Source organism: Patiria miniata, unplaced genomic scaffold (genome assembly GCF_015706575.1).
Source record: "Patiria miniata isolate m_02_andy unplaced genomic scaffold, ASM1570657v1 HiC_scaffold_20, whole genome shotgun sequence".
Classification (NCBI taxonomy): Eukaryota; Metazoa; Echinodermata; class Asteroidea; order Valvatida; family Asterinidae; genus Patiria; species Patiria miniata.
Window position 1 is genome coordinate 25,077,791 of NW_024037059.1, and position 27,801 is coordinate 25,105,591.

Consider the following 27,801-nt stretch of genomic DNA (forward strand, 5'->3'; position numbering starts at 1 on the left):
CAGTGATGTCGGCTTGCATGTTATTTGGCCCTGAACGTAGTTCATCAAAGTTTACAGTTTGTAGGGTTTCAATTGGTTCAGTGCACCCTTGCGAACCCAGAATGCTTGATTATGGAAATCTAGCGCCCTCTGGTTTCACTCTGTCCATGAAGTACACAATCTCATTGTTGTCTTTTATAGTTCCTGTATTTTACCCATTTACCCAGTAAATTGCCAACTTGCACATTTATTCCCAGGGTCTTTTACCATAGAGGTAGCTCTATGGTGCCGCAGACTAATCCCCGCCCAAAGTAACTTTGGATCATTGGAAATACACAATGGATGGACCGAGAACCAGTCTAGGTCTCCCCCAAGTCGCTTTTTCTGGCCGTCGAAGGGGTACTTGTGCACGGAGCCCATACCATCTGTCAGATGCAGCTCTGTATGCAAATAAGCCACTCTTGTTTGCACGTCATTATGTAAATTTAGTAAAACACCACCAAATATGGCTAGTGTATGTAAAAAGTCTGTATTTACCAGTTATTTAGACGATGAAGAAGAACACTAAAGCCACACTACCTAACCTCGATTTTTTTTTTCAAAAATGCAACAGTTTTATTCAACACCTAAATAACTAACTGATATAATCACAACATAAAAATGAAGTTTTTTTGCAAGATACAATTTCCTGTGCAAAACAAAGATTTGGTTGCAATTACTGATGCAAGTACATGTTAAAACGAAAACCTGAAATGCCGGCAACAAAATACTAATTTTCTTCGGGAACAGGAACTAACATCTATCTAATCTCACTTTAAAGAAACAACCTAAACTACAAAGATTAATAAAAAATAGATTTTAATATGATACGGAAAAAAAATAAACATTATGATTATAAAGCAGTTAAATTTGTTTGATATAAATTAACTTAATGCAAGTATATAAAAGCTACTTAATATAAATTAGACTTTGTTAATATTTGGACGTGTTGGTTGGCAAATATAATGGCATTTTTTTAGACCTACTGGCACTTTCATGCATGCAAATGCAAACTGATCAACTTTTTGGTCAAGCTGAATTGGTTTGGAAGTCTTTGTCTCCAAGTTGGAATCCACCTGAAAGCAGTACCGATGAACCACAAAAAGAATCCCTGAAGTATGGTTGCGCACGGCAGCTTTCTACGGTTCGCTATATTTCTCTTGAAAATCAGAAAGTTGTAAAACTATGAACTTTGTGCTGCACTGCGGGCAAAATTCTACCAGAATATTTTTGTTTCCAGTCTTCCAAATGTGTTGAACTGCTCAAAAGACCTTTTTTTTCCAGCTCTTGAAGAAAAGGAATGTCAAATTTATGGCAGATGTTGAAAAATGTCCCCAAATAACCCACTGAAAGGTTGATGTGTTTTTGTGCCCAGTTTTTATACTGGGGCTCTGGAATGTTGGCAAAATGGCTGCCATAAAACACATTTCAATACCAATGTGTGGCTGACATGTGCATTATGGGCAACCCTATCCTTTTATAAACAGCGACCGGAACTATGTTGTCAGTTCGATTTCGATTAACGTATTTTAAGTACTAAATGCAAAAATAAATAGTTATATCTTTTTTGGCAAATGACTTTAATAATGTACACTTTGGTTTGTTTGTTTTTTAGTAGGCAACGCCAAACTGAACACGCACACATTCGCATGCAGTCCTGAATACTTTTTGCCTCATGCCACATTCCAGCGAGTTTCCACGCATGAAACTGTGGCTCAGAAAATGTACAGGCTAAAAAAAAAAACTGGCCGATATCCAACAATCCCACAATGTATATTGCAATTCCTCTTCACTGGAAAGAAATTTCTGTTAGCACCATCTTTTGACCCGTTTCAACTTTGTGCGCTCTGCAGCTATGCAACTGCCTCCAGCCAATAACTCGAGTGAAAAAAAAAAAATCAGCTCTTTCTGTTCCTGTTCTTTTTGGTTTCGTTTCTCTTTTGGCTCGTCAGTTCACGAACAAGGCTTTCATAAGGCGGAGAAAGAACATACGTCACACAGCATGAACCTCTGAAGATCTGTGAAATTGCCTTTGCAAACAATGCAGGTACCAGAATGTCCCGATGTGCACGGCGCATTTCATTTGGCCGACGGCACATCGAAGACGTCTAATGATTGCTCCAACACCAAAACAGGCGACAATCCCCATGGTTTTTCGAGTTGTAAATTAACACAAAATCTTCTGAAATTAACACATATGCTTTATACAGTGAAACGTTGCTGTAACAACCACCGCTATAATGAACATCCTCTGTGGCTCCCAACATATTAAATTCTGTTATAATGCACAATCACTATAACAAACGACCACTATAAGGAACATTTTTTTCTGGACCCCACGGTGTTTTTTATAGCAGCGTTCTACTGTATTCTTATCAGCTACCTCCAGAACATAAGCTGTTTTTCAAGGCACAAGTAACCAAAGTTGGGCAGAAGTCTTTAAATCCTCCTATACTTATAACTATCACAAACTGTCAATGAAGTTAACCCCTACCTCTCTCAATAGCTTTTGTACAGGCTGGTCACCAACTACCAGAAACCCCTATGGATTAAAGGGACACTAGGTCCTGGAACAGCCCAATTGGGCTACAAAACGCGCTTTGAACGAAATGATTTTGATCGGAAATAACATTTAAAAGTAGGATATAAACATCCACACAACTATCCTTTCAAAACTGGGCGTTTTTGTGTAATTCCTGTATTATGCGTGCTAGAACAAATTTCAGGGTCCACTTTTGCGACCCCATAAATTTGAGCTAGTTGTGATTTCATTCGTGAAGTGCTCGTCTTTTGCAGACGTTGAAGAAGCCACTATTTTTGCATTGGTGATTGGTAACCGCTGTTCCCGAGACACACAACATGTATATTGTACACTGAGAACGACACAAAAAATGTATTCGTGCTCCGTCGTGTCAGATGTAAACAAGCAGGGTTTTCCGTCTTTTCTCGGGAACGGTAAGACATTAGGTTGGTTTCCTTTCAACCAGATGTCTGAAATAGGCTAAGTAAACAATCCAAAACATGAAATTTTCGAGGATTTCAGGACCTTGTGCCCCTTTAAACGGTGTACCTGTCAAAGCCTGTTGAAGTGGTTTGATAGATAGGGTGACCATTAATACTGGTACAGCTTGTGTGGCAGCCATTTTAAAGGCCAATGCCTTTGTTTGGCTGGAAGATTGAGCAAGCCTTTTGTGCCTTTGTTGTTACTGAGCTAAATCAATCATTGACAGGCACTCACCAGGGCTGACCCACCACATCTATCAATGTCAGTCAAGGCATGGTACGTACCCTCAGTTAACGAAACTACCACAGGCTGTCAATTGTACCAGTATGAGGCCAGTATCTGACAGATTTTGACGTGCAGGGCAACTCTCTCCGGATTGTCACTGAGAGAGGGAGGGTTTCAATGCCCAAATGGTCCGATTTGTACCAGTCAAACATTTTGTTTTGATTGAAAATACATGGTAACAAAAGACTTTTTTTTCATGCACCTATTTTTTTGATAAGGAAAATAACCTGCCCTAATCATGAACTCAATTTAAGACTTAAAATCAAAATCACCTGAAACGTATGAACAAATATAAATCCACCGTAGGAAGTAACATGCACTTTGGGAACTTTCTGTCATATCTGGAAGCTTACATGTAAACATTTTTTAAAAACTTTTTTACAATTAATGTTACAACTCGCCACTCGATAGAGCCAATGATTTCCAGCTTTCTCTCCGCTTTGACGTAAAAAAAAGAACAAAATGATTTCAACTTCTTTCATTTTGCTCAACATTTTTGTCGAACCCTACGATAATCACATTTGGTTGCCTTGGCCATTCATGCATTGTAAACTCAACAAGTCTTTTCTTTCTTTTTTTGTACCGTGCGTCGAACATTTGCAGTATTTTTACACTTTTGCTTGTTTTAAAAGAAAAGACTGGCTCTGTTTCGCTGTATTATACCTCGGAAGCAGGTCATCAACATATTCCTGAACTTCAGTAAGATCCGTTAAAAAACATAAAGACATTGTCCATTCTCAACTGCAGCAGTTTGCTCGTAAAATCCGCAATTCCTGTTTGCGATACTTTTGCTTGGATAGGACGGCGCGTGACATCATCAATCCCACGATTCCTCATCGCCAGCTGCTCCATCGGCAGCAAAGTTTCCGCCTCCGTAATCGCCACCACCAGAGCCCCACTCGTTGCCGGTATCCCGCCCACCACCACGCCCACCGCCACGCCCACCAAATTGCTGTCAGGAAAAACAACCGAACAAGGTTGAGCGTAACACCCAAGCCGAGCAATGTAAGGGTCTGATCAAAATGATCAAAATTTGATATTTTTTTTGTGTCTATTATAGGACTGTCTACTGTTACACTAGAGCCTCCAAACCATGGTTTGCACAATCTACGTCTGCCCCACATCTGTCAACAAGTTCATGCTTGGTTTAACCCCTTAAGCACGGGTTATAATGGGGACATTCCTCCACACATAGAGCAAGTGGCCCGCATGACTGCACAGCCTTTGTGTGGTAGCGGGACTGCACAAAAGCAGCAGCTGTGGAACTACCCACTAGCCGTGTGCCGCGGCATACCACAGCTGGCAACTGCATTCCAATGAGGATTAGCGGCCGCGGCCATGACCGCTTCCCGGGCCCATGGGGTTAAATTACCTTGCACAAGCATGGCCTAGATTGAATGAAAACCTGGCAATACCAAGATGCGTCCCACATGCAAATGTTGAACATAAGATTGCGAACAACACATGTACTACTACCTAAAGACAAGGTGGCTGCCAAAACCTCCGTTTTCAAATGTAAACTTTTGAGACCAATTCACCAATCATAGGAAAACAAGAGCCCCAATTGAAACCTGGGAAAAAAAATTCTTCCCTGCTCTGGTACAGAGTTAGTGGAAGCCTTACTATGGAGCAGTTTCAGTGGTGGACCTTGGCTGAAGGTTTCAAGTGTGAATTTGTTGTCTTTTGCCTCGGGCCGCCCCAGGCTTTTCACCAGCCCAATTTTCTTTCAGTGTGAATTAAACCCTTGGTATCATGATGGGAAGGAATTGAAATTGCGAAATTGAAGTCAATCCTTGTCCTTCTCACCTTTCGAGTATCTCTTCCTCCAAAGCTGCCACCAGCGCTGCCATGGAAAGTCCCAACGGCTGAGTCTGCTGCGGCTTCTAAGAACTCAGGAACGTCTTGTTGAGCCTGCAAGACGGCAAAAAAGGCAACTCTCGGTTAAGATGGAATTCTGAACAAACTATTCCTCAGTCCCAACTGAATCTTGCACTTGTCAATGAATAAACATTACTTGAAGATTAACTGCGATTGTAAACTAGGATATCATTAGTCTAACAGAAGTAACTGAAAGCTTAATCAGTGTCGCAGATATGATAGCATCACGGACATGACAATGTCACGGACAATTGTCACGGCAATTTCAGTATCACGGACACGACAGTGTTCAAGCATGAGAGTGTAACGAACATTACAGTGTGACGGATATTAGAGGGTCACAGACATTACAATGTCACAAACATAACCGTAACAGTTTTGTGGCCATTAGTGTGGTGGCCATTAGGCTGTCATGGCCATTACAGTGTCATAGCCATTTAAGTGTCACAGATATGACAGTGTCACAGACATTACATTTTATGGACATTACAGTGACACATACATTAAAGCTACAGTCCATCATTTGTAATTTGTGCATTTTGTTCGTTTGAAGCAACAATAGTGCTCAAAATCTAAACAAGGGCACTGAACAACTAACCTGATGAAGTTTCAGCTAAGCTTCAGCTGTACATTCCGAGAAAAACAGCATTCTAAGATCTCAATTTCAAATCAAAAGTTACTGAATCATGTTTTGAATTGTTTTGAATTGCAGCTATACGCGACGTCGCGCACTGATCCGACGAATTATAACAACCGCGCGCGCGTGCGTCGTTCCAATACTTGTGCGCGCTGCGCTGAATAACAAAACGAACTACTAATTTAAATTTTCCTACGGTGCTTCTTAAGAATCACCGTTGGAAATGCCTTCTTTTGTTGATTACTTCAAAATGACAGCTTCCCAGAAAGAATAATTTCACAGGGAGTTTAGTTCCCTTACTATCTTTCAACCAAGTTTGTTTTTCAACAATAATTACGCCAGTTACTTTTCGGATGGCTGCAAATGATGGACGCAAATGATGGACTCTGGCTTTAAAGAGACTCCAATATTAAACTGTCACAGACATTACAGTGTCATGGACATTACAGTGTCACTATAAACATAAGTGTCACTAACATGAAAGTGTCACAGGTACAGATCTGTCAAGTCTACTCACATCAGCCAGGATTTTAATCAGTGCTCGTGCATTCTGCGAGTCGCTCATCGCATCGTAGAAGCTGGTTGCCTTGCCGAGATTGCCGACACGCCCAGTCCGACCAATGCGGTGCACGTACTCTTCTATACTAGATGGCATATCATAGTTCACTACGTGCTTGACGCCTGATATATCAAGGCCTCTCGCAGCCACAGACGTAGCTACCAAGATACGGGCCCTGCCGCTTCGGAAATCTGCGAGGGCCTCCTCCCGTTCACGTTGTTCACGATCGCTGAAACACAAATATTAGTTCAGAATACTTGAAATGAACAAAAAAAGTACCTTTAACCCTAACCCACCTCACTCCTCCAAAATCCTCCTGGCGGTTTTGGAGGATTCTAGAGGATTGAGGATGAATGGTGATTGAATCAAATGAGGATTCTGGAGGATTGAGGATGAATGGTGATTGAAGCACATGAGGATTTTGGAGGATTGAGGATGAATGGTGATTGAAGCACAAGAGGATTTTGGAGGATTGAGGATGATTGCATTTTGAGGCAGGACTGTCTGACAATTTTGAAAAATTTAGGCGGAGTTGCAAAATTTTGGAGGATTTTGGAGGATTGAGGATGGTTGTAAGCAACAAGGGCCTAGGGGGTTAGGGTTAAGGAGCTCTCACATATGCTGCTAAGGACGCAAATAATGCTACCCATTTAGAACCGGGAGAAAGTCTAGATGCACACTAGAATTGAGCTTGCACCCCCACACCTACAGCCATTGGTTAGTTTATCAATCTGTGCTTGATGACATGTATTGTCCTCGTAATTTATCTCTGGCAATTTTCTTCACTATCTCAACTTTTCATACATTGCACTCAAGGCTACACTGCAATACACTGCAGAATTGTTTTCCAAGAGTGGCTTGTTTTTTTCCCGGAAGGTCAAGGAATGAGGCCACTCAGACTATTTACCCGTGGATGCTGGTGGCAGGAAGGGATTCTTGACACAGGCAGGTGGCCAGGAAATCAGCTCCCCGCTTGGTCTCGGTGAACACTAGCGTACGCTCGTCTTTTGGAGGAAAAAAGAAAAGAATAGCAGATACCTTAATAACATTCCAATTTTTTTACACAATAGGGTAAACTGTGTTTCATTAAAGCACCCCAACTCACTGGCACTTTGTTTAGGTAGGCACAAGTCATCAATAGTTGGACCAGTCCGGTTAACTATTTTGGACCTGCATACCAAAAACTCTGAACGTGATCCACTGAGAACACCTCATGATTTCAATCAGGAAACAATAAAACCTACTAAGTTAGTACGGCAGATAGGTGATTGGATTGTGCCTTTGATGACACCAGCATGGCATTTGGCACACAGTCAGAGTATGTCACGAGAAAGATGTTTGGCTATAGGGCCATCGCAGATTGGCCTTTGACAAAATATAGGTAGAACAACAAGCAATGGCAGCCATTTTAAAAAAAATTGAAAATTGCTCATTATTTTACCTATATTTTTTTCGAAGGACAAATATGCAAGGGCCTTACAACCAAATATCTTTCTTTAAATGAACAGCACAATCAATTATGTCATCACACGTAGCATAGAATCAAATTCCTATGTTTTCGCACTAATGCAAATAATACAGCTCATGTTCAAGGGCAGGATGCGAAATTAAACAAGCGGTCACTCGACGATTACCTCAAGGTTTTTGCAAGGTTCAACAAGCTTTTACAGGGTATCTCAGGGTTTAACCTCGAAGTTCACACTCGCTTGATTTTGCATTCTTCCCTTGGTGAATCATACTCACCAGGATTGTTCATCAGCATCTCCGACAACTTCTCCTTCTTATCGTACTTGCCCACCTCGATGATCGTCTGTGTAATGTCGGGCGTGGCACCGCCGACCCGCCCCACCGTCAGGAACAAGTAGTCCTCCAGATACTCGGCAGCCTTCTGCTGGACTTCCTGGGGGAAGGTGGCGCTGAACATCAGGCACTGGCGCTCTCCTTTCTTGGGCATGTCGGGTAGGTAGATCAGCTTCTCCATCTCCGGCCCAAAGCCCATGTCCAGCATGCGGTCTGCCTCGTCGAGCACCAGGTACTTGCACTTGCTAACTTTGATCTGTTAGGGGTTAGGAATCACATGGTGTTGAGAGGTAACTGGGCATTGCTGATCAGAAGTCTTCTCAAACCCCAACCTCCCCTAAGGCTACAAAATACGACGACAAGTAATTTGCAGTATGCAGTACTACAGCCTAACAGTGTGGTGTTTGTAGTGTTTTATGGTACTTCATGCCCAATATAATCTATGGGAGTTAGGGTCATGACTACAAGTTTGTCAGGAGTTGTAAACATTCGAATTTGTCCATAACTTAATAATGGGGAGTTCATTATTTCCTCATTTTGCATGTTGATTATATTTTTCTTTAAATTTCTATTTCTTGGTTGCATCTCTAAAATAGAATGGGCTCTACATCTTTAACCACTTAGCAACTGGGCCCAATTTCACGGCGCTGCTTAGCAAAAAAATTTGCTTAGCACAAAAAAAGCCTGGCTTATAAAAGCAGTTTACCAGCCAAAAACTCCACGTGATTTTCATGCTATAGCAAACAACAGCTGAATACTAATCACGAGCAATATACATCACATGGAGTTTTGGCTGGTAACCTGCTTTTATAAGCCAGACTTTTTGTGCTAAGCAAATTTTTGTGCTTAGCAGTGCCGTGAAATTGACTACTGGACATCACTGTACTACAATGGATTTATTCACTGAAAAATCAATAACACCATAGAGTGCTGGGGCAGTTTCAGGGGGTTACAGTGAGTAATAGACAGGGCGGTTTCGGGCGCTACAATGACTAAAGGGTTAACCAATCTGTCAATGAAACACCAACAGATCCTGCGAGCTGTGAACCTGTTTGCCTGTCCCCAAACTAACAGACCATCCATCTGAAGTTTCTCCAACCTACCCTTCCACGGTTGATGAAGTCCATGAGGCGGCCCGGGGTAGCCACCAAGAGATGGCATCCCTTGCCGACCTCTCTGAGCTGATGCCCCACGCTGGTACCGCCGTAGATCACCACGGGGCGCAGCATGGTGCCCCGGGCAAACTTGTAGGCTTCGTTGTAGATCTGGCTGGTCAGCTCACGGGTCGGCGAGACGATGATGCACTGGGGCTCCTGGAACTCGGAGAAGGAGCTGCCTGTCACTCCGTCGCTCAGCATGCCGTTGATGATGGGCAGGAGGAATGCAGCCTAGGAAGGAATGTGAAGAAAAAAAAAGAAAAACCACAGTTAAGGGATTGATTCATAACACTGTTCAGCAGAAAGCATCATTTTACCTCATACATATTCATGAGCAAGAGCCGAGTTCTTACTGGTCTGTTCACCACCACGTCAGAATTTTTTTTGCGATTTACAAAAAAATACACTCATTGATTCATGCATAAGGTAAATACGCATGCACAGTCGTCTATCGCATGGGTAGCCTGTGTGATAGACTACTACGCAGTAAAAATTCCTGGAACTATGGAACAGGGTAGTGCGCACACAAGAACATCGTCCAAGCTAAATGAAACGATTACGGCATATGCACAATTTAGGACTGTCTTGACAGCCCTATGTTACTTGACAAACTTTTGGTGAATACATATGAGGTCTAGTATAACAAATATAACATGCTTTATTACAAACATCATCATCATCAGACGTCGTAGGCTACTGCCCGTTGACGCAACAACCGTCCACTTCTTTCGAGTTTTGTGGCTGGTGCAGGGATAATTTTGCGTCGGTGCAGACAGATAGTTGATATTAGATCCCGAAGATATTGGATGTGGACACACTAGTTCCCATACCTCGGGGAGCTAGTATTGACTATCCACCCTCAAACAAGGTTATATTTGTAGTAAGCATACTTATTAGTGTACCTATTAACTAGTAATGAGGATTAGACCCCTAGATGACCTTTGACCTCAAAAGTCATCTGAAGGCCCTGACCCAAAGATTATTGTCACCAAGTTTGGTCGAGGTTTTCACATGACAGCACCAAACAGAGGGTATACAATGTACTGCATTCTGCCCATAACGTCCGCATGCCCCTCATCTCCAGTGAGCATTATAGCAACTTACCGTCTTGCCTGAGCCAGTCTGCGCGCAGGCCATGAGGTCCCGTCCACCACTGATGATCGGTATCCCGTACTTCTGGACCGGCGTGGGTTTGCTATATTTGGCCTTGACTACGTTGCACTTCACCTCGGGGCAAAGGGTGCTCTCCTCAAAGCTGTGGATACAACGTGGTGGCTCTCGGCCTGAGGAAAAAAGGGGGGAAATATAATGACTCATCATGAGAGGCTCAGAAAATATTTTGGTTTTTATGTAAACTGTGCCCACAAACTACCACATCTCCAAAGTAAAAACAAATATTATCAAGATTTGTGAACTGTATGCTTAATTTGCTAAGAGAGCTTATAGCCACCTAGAATCATGTGCAATTACCTACCGATTTAAAGAAGATGGGACTGGTATCAAATACCCTGTGAAATTAGTCCGCCTGAAACAGTATCGTTTGGGAATAGAACTACCATCCTCCAAAATCAACTGGCACATTGGAAGTGGTTTCAAAATGGGGTGCTCGTTGGCACACTTTTTTTTTAATGTGCATCAGCAACAGAATCCAATTACAAGAGACAAAATTATGCACATGTTTGTCTTTTTTTTCAAATGTACGGTATCCACCAAGCTAAAACTTCAATTACCCCTTTGTAACTCTTTATTTCCAAACATCTGTCGACTGACTGATCGTTGGAAATCACCTACATTTCTTGATTTCTTTTTAACGACAGCAAGCCAGACCAAATAATTTCTTTGGGTGTTTAGTACCAATACGATCTTTAATCAAGGAAGCTTTTTTGATAATAATGGATTGCTTTAGGGATAGATGCAAATGATCCTAGGTGCCTAACAAATATTAGTCCCATTTTGAGTGGTACTTTACCTGTGACTTCGACGGGAATGTCGTCATACTTGTCAAAGTTAATCCCCTGCTGCATATAGTTGTAGATCTGTTCCTCGTCCTCGGACGGTGCGGGGGGTATGTAGGTTGATGGAGGGGGACGACCTGACAAACCGACAAAAAGGGCGATTCACACTCCATTGTAATACCATGGTATACGACTGAGAAATATTCCCTGACCAAGCAATGTTCATGTGACGTATTGTACCAGTTTATGAATGACCACTGAATGGACTTCATCAATCATGTTACCCTTGGGACATCATCCCCATCATTCTCCAAGAACTTTAGCCCTTTTCCCCTGTTGCTTTAAAGGGAATATACAACATTTGCAAACATCGAAAAACAAAACTACCAAATGTTTACGAAATACCTTACTAGGATGTTGGTAAATGACAGTCTAAAGCATCCTGTAAAATTATGGCACCTGGTGTGAAGTCATTTTCAAGAAAAGTGGTATTTTTGTATAAATTTCCAACGGTGGTCGGCCGACTACCGTTGGAAAAACCTAACTATTTTTCAACCACTGCTCCAAATTTACCATTTTTTCAGTCCAAATTGTATTTGCTATTGGTTACATGTTCTTGAACGGGTGCAGGCCAGTTAGACTGGTTTCCTTACCTTACAATTTTCCAGCATCTATCAATTGATCCATTTCATCTTTAGTGGAGTCAGGGAACCAGACTACTCGAACATTTTTGTTTTTCTTTGTGTTTCCAGCATTTTCGAACACAAATCTTCAAACAGTGTCAGTGTAACAGTATTTGATCTATTATATTCACCCCACAACTAGTGTATTTCTGAAAATTACAGCAAAAGCCAATGATGTACATTCCCTTTACCACTAACGTACCCGAATCCATCAAAATCCACACCCCTGTTTTGGAGTACTTCGGCAGCTTCAGGATACCTCCATATTGAAAAAAATTGGGGGATTTTAATGGATTCAGAACAGTATTCCCAGCGGTACTGCAGGATTTTGATGGATTCAGGATACCTCCATATTGAGCAGTTGGGGGACTTTGATGGATTCAGGATCTGAACAGCTTAACTCTTTGGCTATATGTTTGGTGTGTATGAGGTACATGTGCTACACTGGTGGATTCAAAAGTCTGCTTACTGTCTCCCCCAGCTCCAGCGTCTGCTGATTCCTCGTTGGGGCACTCCCTGGCAAAATGCCCGGTCTGGTGGCACTTGAAACACTCTCCGCCTAAGTAGTCGAAACAGAAAACCAAATCAAGTATTAACAACAAACCCACAGGCAGTTAGTGCCCCTCATCTGGGAATCCAAACAGAGTGGAGGATACCTCCATCACATGTGTACTTGTCAAGTCTCATGAGTTTCACTGCTCAAACAGTCAATAATTCACTGCTCACCCTGCTAAATGCATCAGAAAGCAACAAAGGTAAAAAGTTGTTGCACACTGTTGCATTTAGCAGGCAACTCAAGTCCCCCTGCTTTGTTGCATCTTGTTGCATTTAGCAGGGTAATTGCTCAGTGCCAAGGCGATACAACAGACTCCACTGTTGCATTTGGTTGCATTTAGCAGGGTAACTGCTCATAGTGCCAAGGCAAAACAATAGTATGCCTAGCTGTTGCAGTTTGTTGCATTTAGCAGGGTAACTGCTCATAGTGCCAAGGCGATACAACAGAATCCACTGTTGCATTTGGTTGCATTTAGCAGGGTAACCGCTTGGTGCCAAGGCTGGTATGCACTTGGTTCACTGCACAATGCAATAGAATCCACTGTTGCATCTTGTTGCATTTAGCAGGGTAACTGCTCATAGTGCCAAGGCGATACAACAGAATCCACTGTTGCATCTTGTTGCATTTAGCAGGGTAACTGCTCATAGTGCCAAGGTGATACAACAGAATCCACTGTTGCATTTGGTTGCATTTGGTTGCATTTAGCAGGGTTCTTATTTCAGCCAAGTTGCGTTGTATCGCGTATAAGTTGCAGGATTCTGAACAACTTCCCCGTAATCTTCCTGCAATGAAGTTATCAGTATCAGCGAGTCAAGCAGTTGCTAATGAAATTTCCCGGAACATGTCCAGGACAAATGCAGAGCTTCTTCCGGACACAGTGAATGCTTCTACCCCCAACTTGTCTGGAACTTGTCCCCCGGATATGAATTGAGATGTGCCACAAAAACTTATTTGCTAAATTTTTCAGAACACTGGTCTTGACATACTTTTCGACAAGTATGTCTGTCTCTGTGTTCAACAAAAAGTTCCTTTTGTTTACAAGTTTCATGCATGGAATATTTGGGAGGTTCTTTTTTGTGTACATGTATTTTGAATATGCCTCTACCCGATTCTGAGAAGCCTTCGTTTCCACAGTGTTTTTTTAAATGATTGAACCAAATAATCTAACAATCATTCTTGTTCTAATCAAGTAATGAGTCAAGCCAAAAGAGAATGACTCTCTAATAAACGGTACCAACGGGCACAGACTAATCCATATTTGTATTTATTTGTCGTCAAGTCTAAGACCTACCTCCACCTCCGCCTCTCCCTCCACCAGATTTAGGATTGGGGCAATCCCTGGACATGTGGCCCTCCTCCTGGCAGTTGTAACACTTGTTACCTGTTGCAGGGAAAAAAAGTCACAACAATTGAAGTTATGTTTAACCCTAAAAGGGCTGGGTTATTTTGACCATCTCTCAGCCGGGGGGGGGGGGGGGGGGGGGGGGGGGGGAAATTCCGACCCCCCCCCCCCCCCCAAGATCTCGGCCATCGACGAAAAATTTTGAAACTCGGTACATGCATAGACAGGGGTGTGAGTCACCACTGATAAAAATAGCTGAAAACTGCTGAAAAAGGTGTAAAAAAAAGCTGAACTTTGGAAATCTCCTATACTTGTACACAGCAAGTGAGGGAAAAGAGCTGAAATCCAAAACAAAAAAAGCTGAAATCAGCTTTAAAGCCGAGATTTCACACCCCTGATGGAACAACTTATCATGAACATACCAAAGAAACAATCTACTCTACCTTAAACATTCACAACAGTTCACTGATAGGGTTATGCTTCAATCAAGAGCATGCAAACAGCCCCATGCTCTATTTGCTTCTTTTATTTTGCTGTTAATTTGATATTCACTGCTTTATCCCGTTCATTAGTGTGACATCATCGCAGTTCAACCATGCGTTCTTCACACGGTGTAGCATAGCACGAATGGAACCGGAAGCTAACGCACCTCCAGCGTTTATCCAATGGGCGCTAGTAATCAGTGGTACGCGCGCGTGTATGACGTTTTTACTAACGAACTGGATGGGTTAACCTTTTCTCAGAAGTTTGTAACTTGCTTTTCATGAAGCATGGAAATAAATGTGAAGTTGAATTGAATTGAGACGACCCCCCCCCCCCCCCCCCCCATGCAACACACTTCTACAGCATATCACACAAGAGTTGGATTAGTCTGCAGGGCAGAAAAGACAACAGGCTACCTCCGCCTGACTCTGCATTGGGGCACTCTCTCGCGAAGTGTCCAGTTTCGTGGCACTTGTAGCACTCACCACCTAAGAAATGAACGACAAGACTACAGCATTGAAAATCAAGAGCGACATTTGTAAGTGCCAATGTAATATTTTCAACGGGCTGGATTCAAAAGCTTCTCCAATGTACATATTCGCGTGGAACAAAAGCAGTGACTTCCTACCTCCCCCGCCTCCGCCTGATTCTGCATTGGGGCAATCCCTGGCAAAATGGCCGGTTTCATGGCACTTGTAGCACTCGCCACCTAACGGATGAAAGAAAACATACTTCAACAACAAATTCAAGAGTGACAGCTGTAAATGCCGTAGTTAAAGTTGGCGTGAAATGCATTTTTCATAGGAACATATTCTGAGCAACTTTCTACTCTTAAATCTATCAAAACTATTTGACATCCCTTTTTGGTTAATTGTATCGAGAAGTGCCCTTCTTTACACATTTAAAATTGTCCATACTTTTCCAGACAAATGAGGGCGCTGTTGCTGTGATGTCATTTCAGGAAGGTACTGTTCAGTTTAGAGGTTTTCTGTTCAAAATTGTGAACCCCAAAATTTTGTTCATTGAAAACATCAAGATGTTTAGATGGAATCATCGTGCATTTTTTTGAGCGCTGCATTCTTTTCAGTTTGCAGACTGCGTAAATTTTGTTTCAAAAAAGAGACTTTAGAAACATTTCACTAACTAGAAACAGTTTGTTTTTGTTTTAGAGTTTTATGTGTGGAGTATTTTGGTGATATTGGTATTTTTTTTTCTTTTTTGCATTTTGTGTTTTTGCATAGGCCTCTTACCAATTCGGAAAAGAAGACTTCATTTTCACAGGTTTTTAAATTAATTAATTGACCCAAATAATTTTATTATTTATATGGGTCCGATGAGGCACGAATCAAGCCCAAAGAGAATGACTCTCTAATAAACGGTACCAACGGGCACAGACTAATCCAGATTTGTATTTATTTGTCATCAAGTCTAAGACCTACCTCCACCTCCGCCTCTACCTCCACCAGATTTAGGATTGGGGCAATCCCTGGACATGTGCCCCTCCTCCTGGCAGTTGAAACACTTGTTACCTGTATTACAGGAGAACGAGTCAACAATAATTGAAAGTTTTCTGCAAATACCAATTGCATGTTGTGACCACTGGTTTGCACATTGACGTTAAGCTTCTAATAATAATAAAAATTATTATTATTATATAGCGCAATATACACACGAAATGTCTATATGCGCTTCTGAAAGCATTAAACAAGTGTGTCTGAAGTTGTGAAATGTTCAAAGGATGGGCTGATCTTTATTTGGTGAGGTAATTTATTCCATTCTTCTTGTGCTGGATAATGAATTGTCCATTGGCCATAAGATTTGGTATGAACTGTACGTGGAGTTAGATGATGTTGTGAGCTGCAGCGAAGATTTTGTGAGGGACGGTATTCAGTTATTAATTCATGGAGATATCTGGGGCAGGTCCATTGATGCATTTATTGGTGAGAACTAAAAGTTTGAAAATGATTCTGGACTTCACTGGTAACCAATGTAATTGTTGTAAGACTGGGGTAATACGTTTGTATTTTCGCGTTTTGGTTATGAGCCTGGCTGCGGAGTTCTGTGTGCCTTAGAGTTTGTTTAGTTGTGATTCTGGTAATCCATACAAGGGGCTATTACAATTGTCAATATGGCTCGATACAAAGGTATGAATTAATGTTTCTGTTGTGTGTTGATTCAGGAAGCGTCTTAGCTTTCAAATCTGCAGACTGCTTATGAATACTAGAGAACAATCACAGCGTGCAGCAAATGCTGTTGTATCTTCACACTGAGTGGCACTATACTTTCATTTTTAATTCATATTCAAGTTTCGTTGACAGTTTGTTTACTTTTGCTGGTCCCAGAAGGCCAGCCTAGTATCCTCTTTGTTGTTATCTCGTTGACTGATTCACTTTCACTTGTGACTCAGATAAGTTCACTTATCTCAATGACTGATAATCACTATGACTTATGCTGGTATGGGACTGTCTTTATAACAAGGCTTCATGTAATCATGTGAGTGATGTGCCACTACACCACATTGGCATGACATGTGTAGGCATTGGGCCTTATGCACGAGTTGGCCATTTTTGTCAAGTTCCTTGAATCTATTTCCTTAATTGTCAACTGTTGAATGGGATGGCGCCAGACTATTTATGCAGGCACAATGCAGTAGCATTATTTTACTGTCATTTTTTTTAATCTGGCTTTAAACATTATCGAATATTTAATTACAAATTTTAGATTATTCATTGAAGCACATTGGAATTAATGAGTAATTAACTTGCTTTTATTTCTCTTCGCAAGTTCCAAAAATGCAGATTTTACCTCACTTTCAATTCAATATGGCCAACTCGTGCATAAGGCTCATAGGTTCAACTTTCCATGCAAATGGCAAAAGTGGGCATTTCATTTTCATAACATTACCACTTCAGCTGATTCTATGAACCTTTTAAGCTATTCTGAATGGATTGATTAGAATTTGTGTGCAATTTTTTGAATGTGTTTGAGTATTACTGATCCACTCACCACCACCGCCGCCTTTGCTGCCTCCAGTCCCGCTACTGAAGCCTCCCTTCCATCCAGAGTTAGTGATCACTGAACAGGCAAACAAATCACTCAATATCAGCATGTGGCATTGCCGGGGTATAATCATTACCCCTGACCAACGGGCACACAGGCATTCGTGGGATCTTCCTCCACTCCTTAACCCTAGGGTGATTGACTAGGAACCTTCCTCATCCTTACAAATCCCAACACCATACCGAAAACTGTGCACATAAACAGTTGGACTCTGTGTATTTGTGGTATGCCTAACCCCATGTAAATCATAATCAGTTTACTAGTGCACTAATCATCCTAACAGATTCCAATAAACCCTAGTGTTGGAGTTTGACTGGATGGGGATCTTTGGGGTTTTAAAGGCTAGTTCGTGGTACATGCAAATTCAACACAAATTTGACGTGATGGAACGTTCATTGTAACATTTGCCAGAGTTGAAACGTGTTCAAGTTTTGCGAAATCGCTGTGCATTTGCATTTGCGCCGAGTATGAACCTGCCTTAAAGGGAATATACATCAGTTGCTTTTGCTGTAATTTTCAGAAATGGATGGATTTGTGGGTTGGTAATACATAGCTCATATTGTTACCCTGACTTTTTTGACATTTGGGGTTCGTAGATGCTATAAAAACCAAGAAAAACAGTCAGTTTCCTGTAGTCTGGTTCCCTGACTGCATTTAAGATGAAATGGCGCAATTTATAGACATTGGGGAATTGTAAGGTCAGGGAACCAGTCCAGCTGGCTTGTGCCCATTCATAGGTGTTTTTTCCAACGCTGGTCGGCTGACCAGCGTCGGAAATTGAAACAAAAATACCACTTTTCTTAAAATGACAGTATACCAGGTTGCATGATTTTACAGGATGCTTTAGACTGTCATTCACTACTGTCCAGCAAGGTATTTCAAAATAATTTGGTAGTTTTAGTTTTTGATGTTTGCAAATGTTGTATTTTCCCTTTAATTGAGGGGGGGGGACCAATGTTGGTACTTGGAATGGATTACAACTACTTCACAAGTCCTGTCATAAGTGAATCACAAGTCCAGTCACAAGAGATAGGATACGAACAATAACAAAGGGGTGCCTTTGTCACAGTTTATTTGCAACATTTGTGACTTGACTTGGACTGGACACCCCGTGATTCACTAGTGATCCGTTGCAAGTACTTTGACTACAACACTGTGGAAACCTATTGACATCGTGCACAACATCACTTCTACTGGTGACTGACAGGGTTGATTTACTTTTTGTAAATCTAATTTTTAATTTTCGTTTTTTGATCTTCTGAACTTAAATGTTGTTGCCATGAGAATAGAGGGTTACTTTACAAAATAATGGTGTAGTAACATTTTAAGTAGGTTATTTTGAATATCTTATAACTCATGAACATGAGTTAGCCTGGTGTATTTGTTTTCCTCACAAAATTTGAATATTTATCATGAACAATGGAGGCCTACATGTTAAGTCTATCACAAATTCTACTTTCATCGGCCAACCACCGTTGGAGAAAAAAAACCGAATGCTTATCAAATACTGCCCACAGTTAGACCACATTTTGTTAACAATTGGTTACACATCTGTGAACGGTTGCAAGCCAGCTAGTCTGGTTCCTTGACCTGAAAATTCACCAACACCGATAAATTGCTCTGTTTAGTCTGAAGTAGGGTCAGGGAACCAGGCTACAAGAACACCTTGGTTTTGAACACATAACTTTAAACAGCCTAGTGTTAATAGTATTTTCTATACAATACTAACCCTAAATCATCCATTTTTGGAAATTACAGCAAAAAAAATGCTGCTAAACACCCTAACTCCCTATTTTAAAAATGTATTAAATTTGGAGGATTCAGGACTGTTAGGGATAGCTATGACTAATGGGAGTTTACCAGCAAGGAAATGGAGATTTCCTGGCCAAGTATTCCTGCAGTTTCCTAATAGGGGAATTCCCTACATTGCAACATCATCAACTACATGTATGTACACTGCAAACTCCTGTTCAGTAACATTTTCAGTCATCTAACAATCCTATTCCACAGGCATGCAACTGGGAATTTAGAAAAACAACAAGGAAATTGCAAACCACACTAGACTTTATACAGTGTTTTTTAATTTGTAATGGCATTTATGATAAGTAAAAAACAAGGAAATAGACGGATCCGAGGAAAAGTTGCATGCCTGATTCCGACATGTCAGGTACAAAAACTGACCAAATGTGGTGCGGTGCGGATTTTCAGCCTGTATGTAAATTTCGCTCCAAACTGAGAAACCGCTTGGGCACTTCTCCAGGCAACAAACTTGTTTTCTTATTCAAAGCACTGAACGCAAAATGAACGCTCAGTACATGTAGGATAGTAACCATCTATGAACTTGGCGGCAAAACTTTAAATATATCTTTGTTTTTCTTTTTTAGAAAGGGAATAAACATGTACTTGGCCTGTTTTAAATGTACTTGTTTAAAGGGAAGATATAACATTTGCAAACATCAAAAAACAAACTGAGCAAATTATCATGAAATACCTTACTGGATTGTTAGGAGCATCCTGTAAAATCATGGCAACTGCCGATATTTTCAAGAAAAAGTGTATTTTTCCAATGCTGGTCGGCCGACCAGCATTGGAGAAAACTGGCTAATTTTCAAAAACTGCTCCTACTTTTTCATATTTAATTATTCTGCATTTTCTTTGCAATTGATTACACCTGTGAAGGGGTACAAGCCTGCTAGACTGATTCACTGACCTTACAATTCCCCAAAGCCTACAAATTGCTCCGTTTCATCTTCAGTGGGGTCAGGGAACCAGACTATAAGAACATGAATATTTTCTTGGTTTTCTAGCATATACAAACCCAAAACGAAACAAGTCAGTTTAACAATATTTCTAATCCTCCAAATCCATTTATTTCTGAGAATTGCAGCAGAAGCAAGTGTTGTACATTCTCTTTACAAATGGCCAAACACATATTTTTGCCATTCAGCCTCAATCCTCCAAAATCCTCCAAAAACCGCCTGGAAGATTTTGGAGGATTGAGGAGGGTTAGGTTAAAATCAAAAAGACTGTGTTAGGCCAAAAAAAAAAGTCTCCGGTTTCTGGTATGGAGCTTGCCCAAAAAGTGGTGCGGCGACGCGGCTTTTTTTTTTTTTTAACTGATTTTTTTGCTTCAAATGTCGGCTGATGACTGCAAATGGTGCCCGACTAAACTTTGTGCAAATATATGGGAGTCCAGAGAGGCCACATAAAGCTTATTCTCGACCATAACCCCATCTAAAAACACGTTAAAATTGTGCAGCAGCAGGATTCCAGTCAAACCAGTGAGTTTGGTGGTTTTGAGACATCATCTTTCATTGAAAAAAAAAATTTCATTTTGCCGACGCGCATGGCTACGGCGACGCGCGCGCATACCAGAAACCGGAGACTTTTTTTTTTTGGCCTGATTGATTTTGCAAAGATGCAGAAAGTTTAGGATTCAAGCAAGTTAAGGTGACTCACCCGTGTCTGAGCCTCCAGAATCACCATTCCATCCAGAGCCATTCACAACTGTACAAGAAAACATTTATTGACACTTTATGACATTTTATTTGTCATCAATTCTGAATTTCTGCTTTTGTTTGCTGAGCATAAAACAGTCTAGATTCAGTGAGATCAGTACATTCACATTCACTTCGTTAAACACATCATTTCATGGTCCTATAATAATTGAGCAATTCACATTCCATTCAGCATTATGCCTCAGTCATTTGAATCATGTTTCATTTGTGACTTTTTCAAAACAGAAAATTGCTTTACTTAACACTTAACTCCTAACTGATTTCGCAATCCGAGACTCATGCATGCACACGAACTTGAAGAGACTGTTATTTTCAATCATAAAAGTTACAAAAAATGTAAAAAAGTTCACTAAATTTTGTACAATACCTGTTGAGGCACCTGGTGTGGCGTTTGTTGTTGCACCGCCCCATCGACCTCGACCGCGACCACGCCCAGCAGGATTGGCCTGTTGGTAACAAAACAATTCTGATTAACTTCTAGGAAAACATTACAATCAAACCAATTCAATCCCCTCAAGGGACCTTTGTAATATTTGTTCCAGAACCTATAAAAATCAGTCAAGGGCGTTTCCCTAGCAATGACATTTTCTTTGGCAAATATTCTAAACATCAAGCAGAACACCCACGTGAAATAAATAAAGGGGAACGGATATTATTACAATTGGAGCAAGTTCCCCAGGAGCCATAGTTCTCCACAGCTCGACTAACTGAATGAACACTGGATAGTCAACGATGCTTGACCTATTCTAGTCAACTATTTGCAACCAACCTACTGAGGTTAGTTGCATCACTGGTTACAATAGTTGCATTCAAATGCACAGGGAACCCGGACCAAACAGTTTTGCGATGATGTTTTTAGCTGTAGCTGAGCAGCTCTACAAGTAGTCATGTCTCTCTGTTGGTTAGTAACAAACTTCACAAAATGCCTTTTTTTGGCCATCAATCGCCTTGTCCCTTTGGCCCTCGCGCAACAACACACGACTCAGGTTCATTGCCCTGAATTTTGACAGTTGCATAGGTCTCCACTGACCAGCTATTAAATTATTTCAGTTTTGGACAATTGGGTCACTAGAGTCCAAAACCAGATGTCTGTACTAACAGCACTTTGCATTGGGATTGGCACTGTACTGCACACAATAATCTGCACACAAATTTGGTGTTCCCATGTACCTAAGGTAGCATACAGCTATAAAACGTTCCATGCACCAACCGACATTCAACAATATGAATCCTTTATTTCAATTGATAGTCACAACCACGCAGTGCATTATAAAAACAGACTTTTACATCATGTACATGTACATGACTTTAATAATAGGCTACAACAGGTCTACTGTTAGGCCACAGCTTCCAAGATAGTTTCGAGCTTGTTAAAGGGAATATACATCATTTGCTTTAGCTGTAATTTTCAGAAATGGATGGAATTGGGGGGTTGGAAATATATAGCAAATATAGTTACACTGACTTTTTGAGTTCGAAAATGCTATAAAAACCAAGAAAAACAATCATTTTCCTGTAGTCTGGTTCCCTGACTCCATTTAAGAAGGAACAGAGCAGTTTACATACATTGGGGAATTGTAAGGTCAGGGAACCAGTCTAGCTGGCTTGTACCCGTTCATAGGTGTGTAATCGATTGCAAACAAGTGCGATGGTCAACTGGGGCCAGTATTTGAAAAAAAGCCAGTTTTTTCCAACGCTGGTCGGCCGATCAGCGTTAGAAATTGTTACAAAAATACCACTTTTCTTGAAAATGACAGTATACCAGGTGCCATGATTTTACAGGATTCTTAACACTGTCATTCACTAACAGTCCAGCAAGGTATTTCAAAATGATTTGGTAGTTTTATTTTTTGATGTTTGCAAATGTTGTATTTTCCCTTTAATGTTTGCCTCGTGGTGCACAGGCGCAAGTTAGGTCACAAATCCACCACTAGTTGACCAGTGGCCCTTGACCAGTGCTCCTAGATGCCCATGGTTGATGGATTATTTGCAGCTGGAGTTATTACACAATTCTTTCAATGTCACACAGAATCATTTTTCACTTACCGTTGGCTGCCACTTGCTACTTCCAGCTGAAAGAAGAAAAATAGAACATATATGATTAACCCCAACTCTCTGGGGTATTTTGGCTAAAACCCCTGCCAAACGCAGCAAAATGCAACACTTGTCTAAATGACAAGCCTGCCCAGTGTAGCAAGATCCATTAGGCCAAAAGTCTAAAGGCCAAACTGTCTAAGAGGGGTTCGTCTTAGAGTCAGTTGTCCCAGGACACAACAGAACACTGCTGTGGCATTGTGCAACAGAGACTAGCTCTCATTGTTTCAGACTGTTTATGCACTAAAGTTGGTAGGGTAGCTGAACACATCCAAGTGCACCAGACTTTTCCATCTGATGCACTGTGTTGTGTCTTGCAAAATTAAAGTAGTTTTTCTGCAAATAAGCACAATCTGTTTTGCAGAACACCTTACTTCACGGCTTACTTTGCAATCACCCGCTTAATTAACTTAATAACCATTTGCTATTCCATAATAAATTGAATAAGATGATAATTTTTGAAGTTGGCAATTTCAAGAGAAAAAACATACCAAAAGTACTTGCAGAGTTTCCATTCGTCATCGAGGATCCGTAGTTACCACCATTCTGATGAGGGAAGACAGGAAAAAGGAAACTTAGTTTATTAACCTGTAAAATATAACACAATAAACAAATCAATAATTTGACGGTGGCCAAGTTCCCAAAAACTTTACGCTTATGTTGTAACTTCCTTTTGGCCACATTTGATTGCGCAAGTCGCGCAACACTTCATTTATGAAACATTTCCCCCAATTTCTGCAGTACATAAGTCTTAAATTAATCAGTTTCACCATTTTATTAAATGCATCTATTTTTTAAGTTAACAATGCAATGTCAGAGGAGTATTATTCATCTTGATTTTGCCAAGTATGTCAATTTTCTAAACAATCTGTTAAAGTAAGCAGTACCACTGATGCATATTTGTAGCAAATTTCAAAGCATACGCAGACATCCATTTTTGGTAAACTTTTGCAAAGTACAGTATTTTTAAAAATGTATGTTTTTCTGGACAACTGAGGGCGCTGTTGCTGTGATGTCGCTTTCGGAACTCACCCTTGACTTCAAGGGTTTTACTCTTTATAACTTGTAAACCCTAAATTTTGCCAGAAAGTTTTCGTGTTTTTACCCTAACGTACCTAAATCATCAAAATCCGAACACCTGTTTCGGAGATTTCGGCGGACTCCGGTTACCTCCATATTGAACTTACTGGGGGATTTTGATGGACTGAGGATTTAAGCCTAGGGGACCTGCAGGATTTTGATGGATTCAGGATACCTCTATATTAAACTGTTGGGGGACTTTGGGGGATTCAGGGTCTCAACAGTTTAAACTCGTTGGCTATGTTTTGTGGTCAAGTAAATACTGCTTATAGCCCTGCGAAGTCTTTCACATGCTGTACACAAATGTATGTACTTGGCGGATGGGAGCTTGTGACTGGGGCTTATCAGGCCTCAGCAGAAACAATGGATTATGTACAAAACACATCCAGACAAAGCAATGCTGGGGTCGCCACTTCCATACATAATCGTAACATCCATTGAAAGACGATATCAGTGCAAGAAACGGTTTACACACAGTGCTGATAGATACATTTTGTAAATGCTGAATGAGTCATGCTTCAGTAAACATTAAATATAGGACAATGGCTCATTGAAATAACCCTTCCACACAATACACACATTAAAGTGTACATAATTTCCCACAATTGTTGAAAGGAAAAACAACCCACATCATATCCAAGACCAGTTGAACCATGCAAGTGGTGTATTTTGATGGATCCTATGCAACAACACACATCACAATTTTCATGCGAGCATAATATCCTAAATCCGTCAAAATCCACCAGAAATTTAGGTGATGGATTTTGAAGACATGCTGTATTTTTTATGCCACCATGGAATATCCTGAATCCACCAGAATCCATTAAGATTTTGCTGATGGACTTTAGCAGATTCAGGATACCTCCAGTCTCTACACTGGGGGATTTTGATGGACTCAGGGCACCAACATTTTTGATGGATTTCGGTGGATTCAGGATACTTTCTAGAAAAAGAGCCCAAGGGATAAGGGTTAATACTGGGGAAAAAAAATGATTCGATGAAAGCCGAAAATTAGCCACAGCAAAACCCCAACATTCTAGTGACTTTTTACGCTGAAGCAGAGGTGACACTGAGGTTTCTCCCTGGAATGACTTTCACTCATGAATATGAAAATTTCATTAGCATAAAAACAAAAAAAGGCACCAAAACGCGAGATTTACAAGGAACCTTCCTCACTCCTGCAATTTCCAACAAACCCTGGTGTTGGAGTTTGACTGGATGGGGACTGTTAGGCTAGAGGATTGAATTGTTTTTAAAATCCATCACATGACATGTATTAATGTAACCAGACTATGACGAGAAAGGGTCACTGTGATTTTTAACAGAACCCTACCCATTGGACTGGTTATTAAGAAAAACTGTTGTTTATTTTCCTGCTAACATAAACCATCAGGAAACATAAACTATCCTGGAAATGTTTAACAAGGAATTGGGTCTAGGATATTTCATAAGCATCCAGGAATGACTGTCTAGACTGCAATAAACAGCTGGTGTCATTTTAGTCTGCCAAAGAACAATACACCAAACAAAACTGACATCATGCGTTGTTTACATGTGTGCCTACTACAGGAGCCAGGTGGGGATTAAAGCCATACAGTTCATGTGAGAAAGCACACATGTAAACAAAGCATGACATCATCATGTATGAGGTACATGGACAATTGGGTTTGCCAAGCAACAGTCAAGGGTTTAGGGGATTGTGTTTATTAGCCAAATGTCTTATTCGTACGCGAATATACAATTTTCTTTCTCTTTCTCAGGAATGTTTTTCGTCTTTCCTGGAATCTTTAAAATATATTACACAGTCTAGTATTTATCCCCATAAAACAACCTGGTTATGAAACAAAAATTAGGTCAAAGGTGCACGACCTATGACCTCAAGCAAAATCCTGCCTGTCATTTCGGGGAAAAAACAACCCTCCCTAAAAATTACAGAAAAACTAGATGTCGAACCAAAGTGGTATGGATTGAAATTGGAGGATTTGGACCGAAGTATTTGAGACAAATTTATGGGGTTATTGAAAGTCACGATGTTAGAATGGATGAGTTAAAAAAAGTTAAAGGTGGTATCGGTTTAGGATGTTCAATCATGGAGCTATAAACATGGTTCAATCGAGTTGGCAAACGGTCAAGTTGTCCAACATCCACATTAGACCACATCATCAGTTTAGACCGCAGCAAAGAGCGACAACTTAAGTTGGCCAATTTAACTTTTGAAAATGTCATCCGAGGTATTCGCGACAGCGCACCTCGCCGATAAATTTCTCTTTTTAACCAGATCATAAATAAACCTAAGTACCTCGATCTTCTGATCTCACTCATCAATCTCTACTTGTACGTCGGGTGGCGTATGTAAGTAGTTTTGTGGCTGTTTTGAGGGTGACATGTGGTGTTCTTTTTTGGGTTGTTTCGATTGCGTCGCATGATGGCGGCCATGCGGCTTAGACCTATCGCCAGACCATGTCCCAAGGTTAAAAAAAATTACTCAGACTATTTTAAACCTGGGGTTTATGGAAATATGTTTGAAGAAAATTAGAAAATCAGCCATCAGAAAGTGATAATATGTCCTAAAAAGTCAAAATTAGCAGTGAAAAATTTTGAATTTTTACTGAGAAAACACTTGGAAATTTTCAGACCAGTCCCATAGGGTTTGCGCACAGGGTGAAAAGTGATTGCCAGATATGGGCATCTTTCCGTCGAGTTGTCTAACCTCCACGGGACCCGGCGATAGGCCTACTTGCTAGTGTGAAATGTGCACTTTAATTTCGTGATAAACAGTTACGGTTTTTTTTAAGGCAGTGGAATATAGCCGGAGACGGCAAACCTTTAGCATGGAGGAAGGAATCGTTAGCTTGCCAGGATTGCCGCCGGCAATATATCCACTACCAGACTGCTAGTACTAGTACTAGTACTAGGCCTAGGTTTTTTAATTGTAATTATCCTACTATCATCGGTCAACACATATGAAACTGTTCATCCTTACTTTACAACATAAAAAAATGTGTTTCGAATTCTGGGGCAGACATGGCAAAGTGGCCATCATGAGCATGACGAGGCAAAAAATGGCAATGGCATGAATGGGGCGAAGTGACAAAATGGGGTGAATTGGGGCAAAAAAATGTTTCTTTCAGACATTTAGCATGTTTAGTTCTTACCCAAGTTGTGGTGGAAGAAGGGGTGGTGTCGTCATCGTCCCAATTTTCCGACATCTTGTCACGGTTTATCGTCTTTTGTCCAATTAAGTCGCACACACACACAAAAACTTACTTCGCAATCGCAGTTCGCGATGGCCGCCTTGATCGTGAACTTTAAACTGTGTGTGCAGTGAAACGACAAGTGGTTGACGTCAACACAAGAGTTCAATAAACTCGGAGGGAATATTACAGCAAATATTTAACACTACAATTTCTACGTTTTACCACAGGCTCTTTGGAAATATAGGTGGCAACGTGAGGATTAAAACAGAGTTGCAATAAGCCAGAATTCCTGACTTGCTCAAGGAAATTTTGGGCACTGAATGACCAACGTGCTATGAGTACATGCTTTACATGACACATGCATTCACCACGTGCTCACGTGCCGAGCGAGAACCATCTGAAAGTGATGTTCCTGGAACGTGATTTAAACTGAGACTGGTACCCGGCCAAGGGCGCATTTGATTGGATTACGCGCCAGATGGAACGGAACGGCGC

At 40.9% G+C, this 27,801-nt stretch overlaps 1 protein-coding gene across 6 annotated transcripts; it reads right to left on the reverse strand.

Moving 5' to 3' along the window:
• Positions 1 to 3,485: 3,485 nt before the first annotated feature.
• On the reverse strand, positions 3,486 to 27,722 carry LOC119728304 (probable ATP-dependent RNA helicase DDX4). 6 transcript variants are annotated; one of them, XM_038200490.1, is made up of 19 exons: positions 27,265 to 27,722; positions 23,521 to 23,575; positions 22,982 to 23,007; positions 21,303 to 21,381; positions 20,877 to 20,924; positions 17,364 to 17,432; positions 15,797 to 15,886; positions 14,986 to 15,066; positions 14,774 to 14,845; positions 13,824 to 13,913; positions 12,446 to 12,535; positions 11,308 to 11,430; positions 10,443 to 10,621; positions 9,285 to 9,569; positions 8,125 to 8,437; positions 7,289 to 7,385; positions 6,340 to 6,610; positions 5,114 to 5,218; positions 3,486 to 4,259 (listed from the first exon to the last, which is right to left on the reverse strand). In XM_038200490.1, the coding sequence occupies exons 1-19, from the start codon at positions 27,316 to 27,318 to the stop codon at positions 4,125 to 4,127; spliced, it is 2,262 nt and encodes a 753-aa protein (XP_038056418.1). In that variant the 5' UTR covers positions 27,319 to 27,722; the 3' UTR covers positions 3,486 to 4,124. The 6 variants fall into 6 exon arrangements, with proteins under 6 accessions (XP_038056418.1, XP_038056421.1, XP_038056420.1 ...); XM_038200493.1 differs by lacking the exon at positions 14,986 to 15,066; XM_038200492.1 differs by lacking the exon at positions 14,774 to 14,845 and having other exon boundaries at positions 14,995 to 15,066.
• Between the last annotated feature and the right edge of the window lie 79 nt (positions 27,723 to 27,801).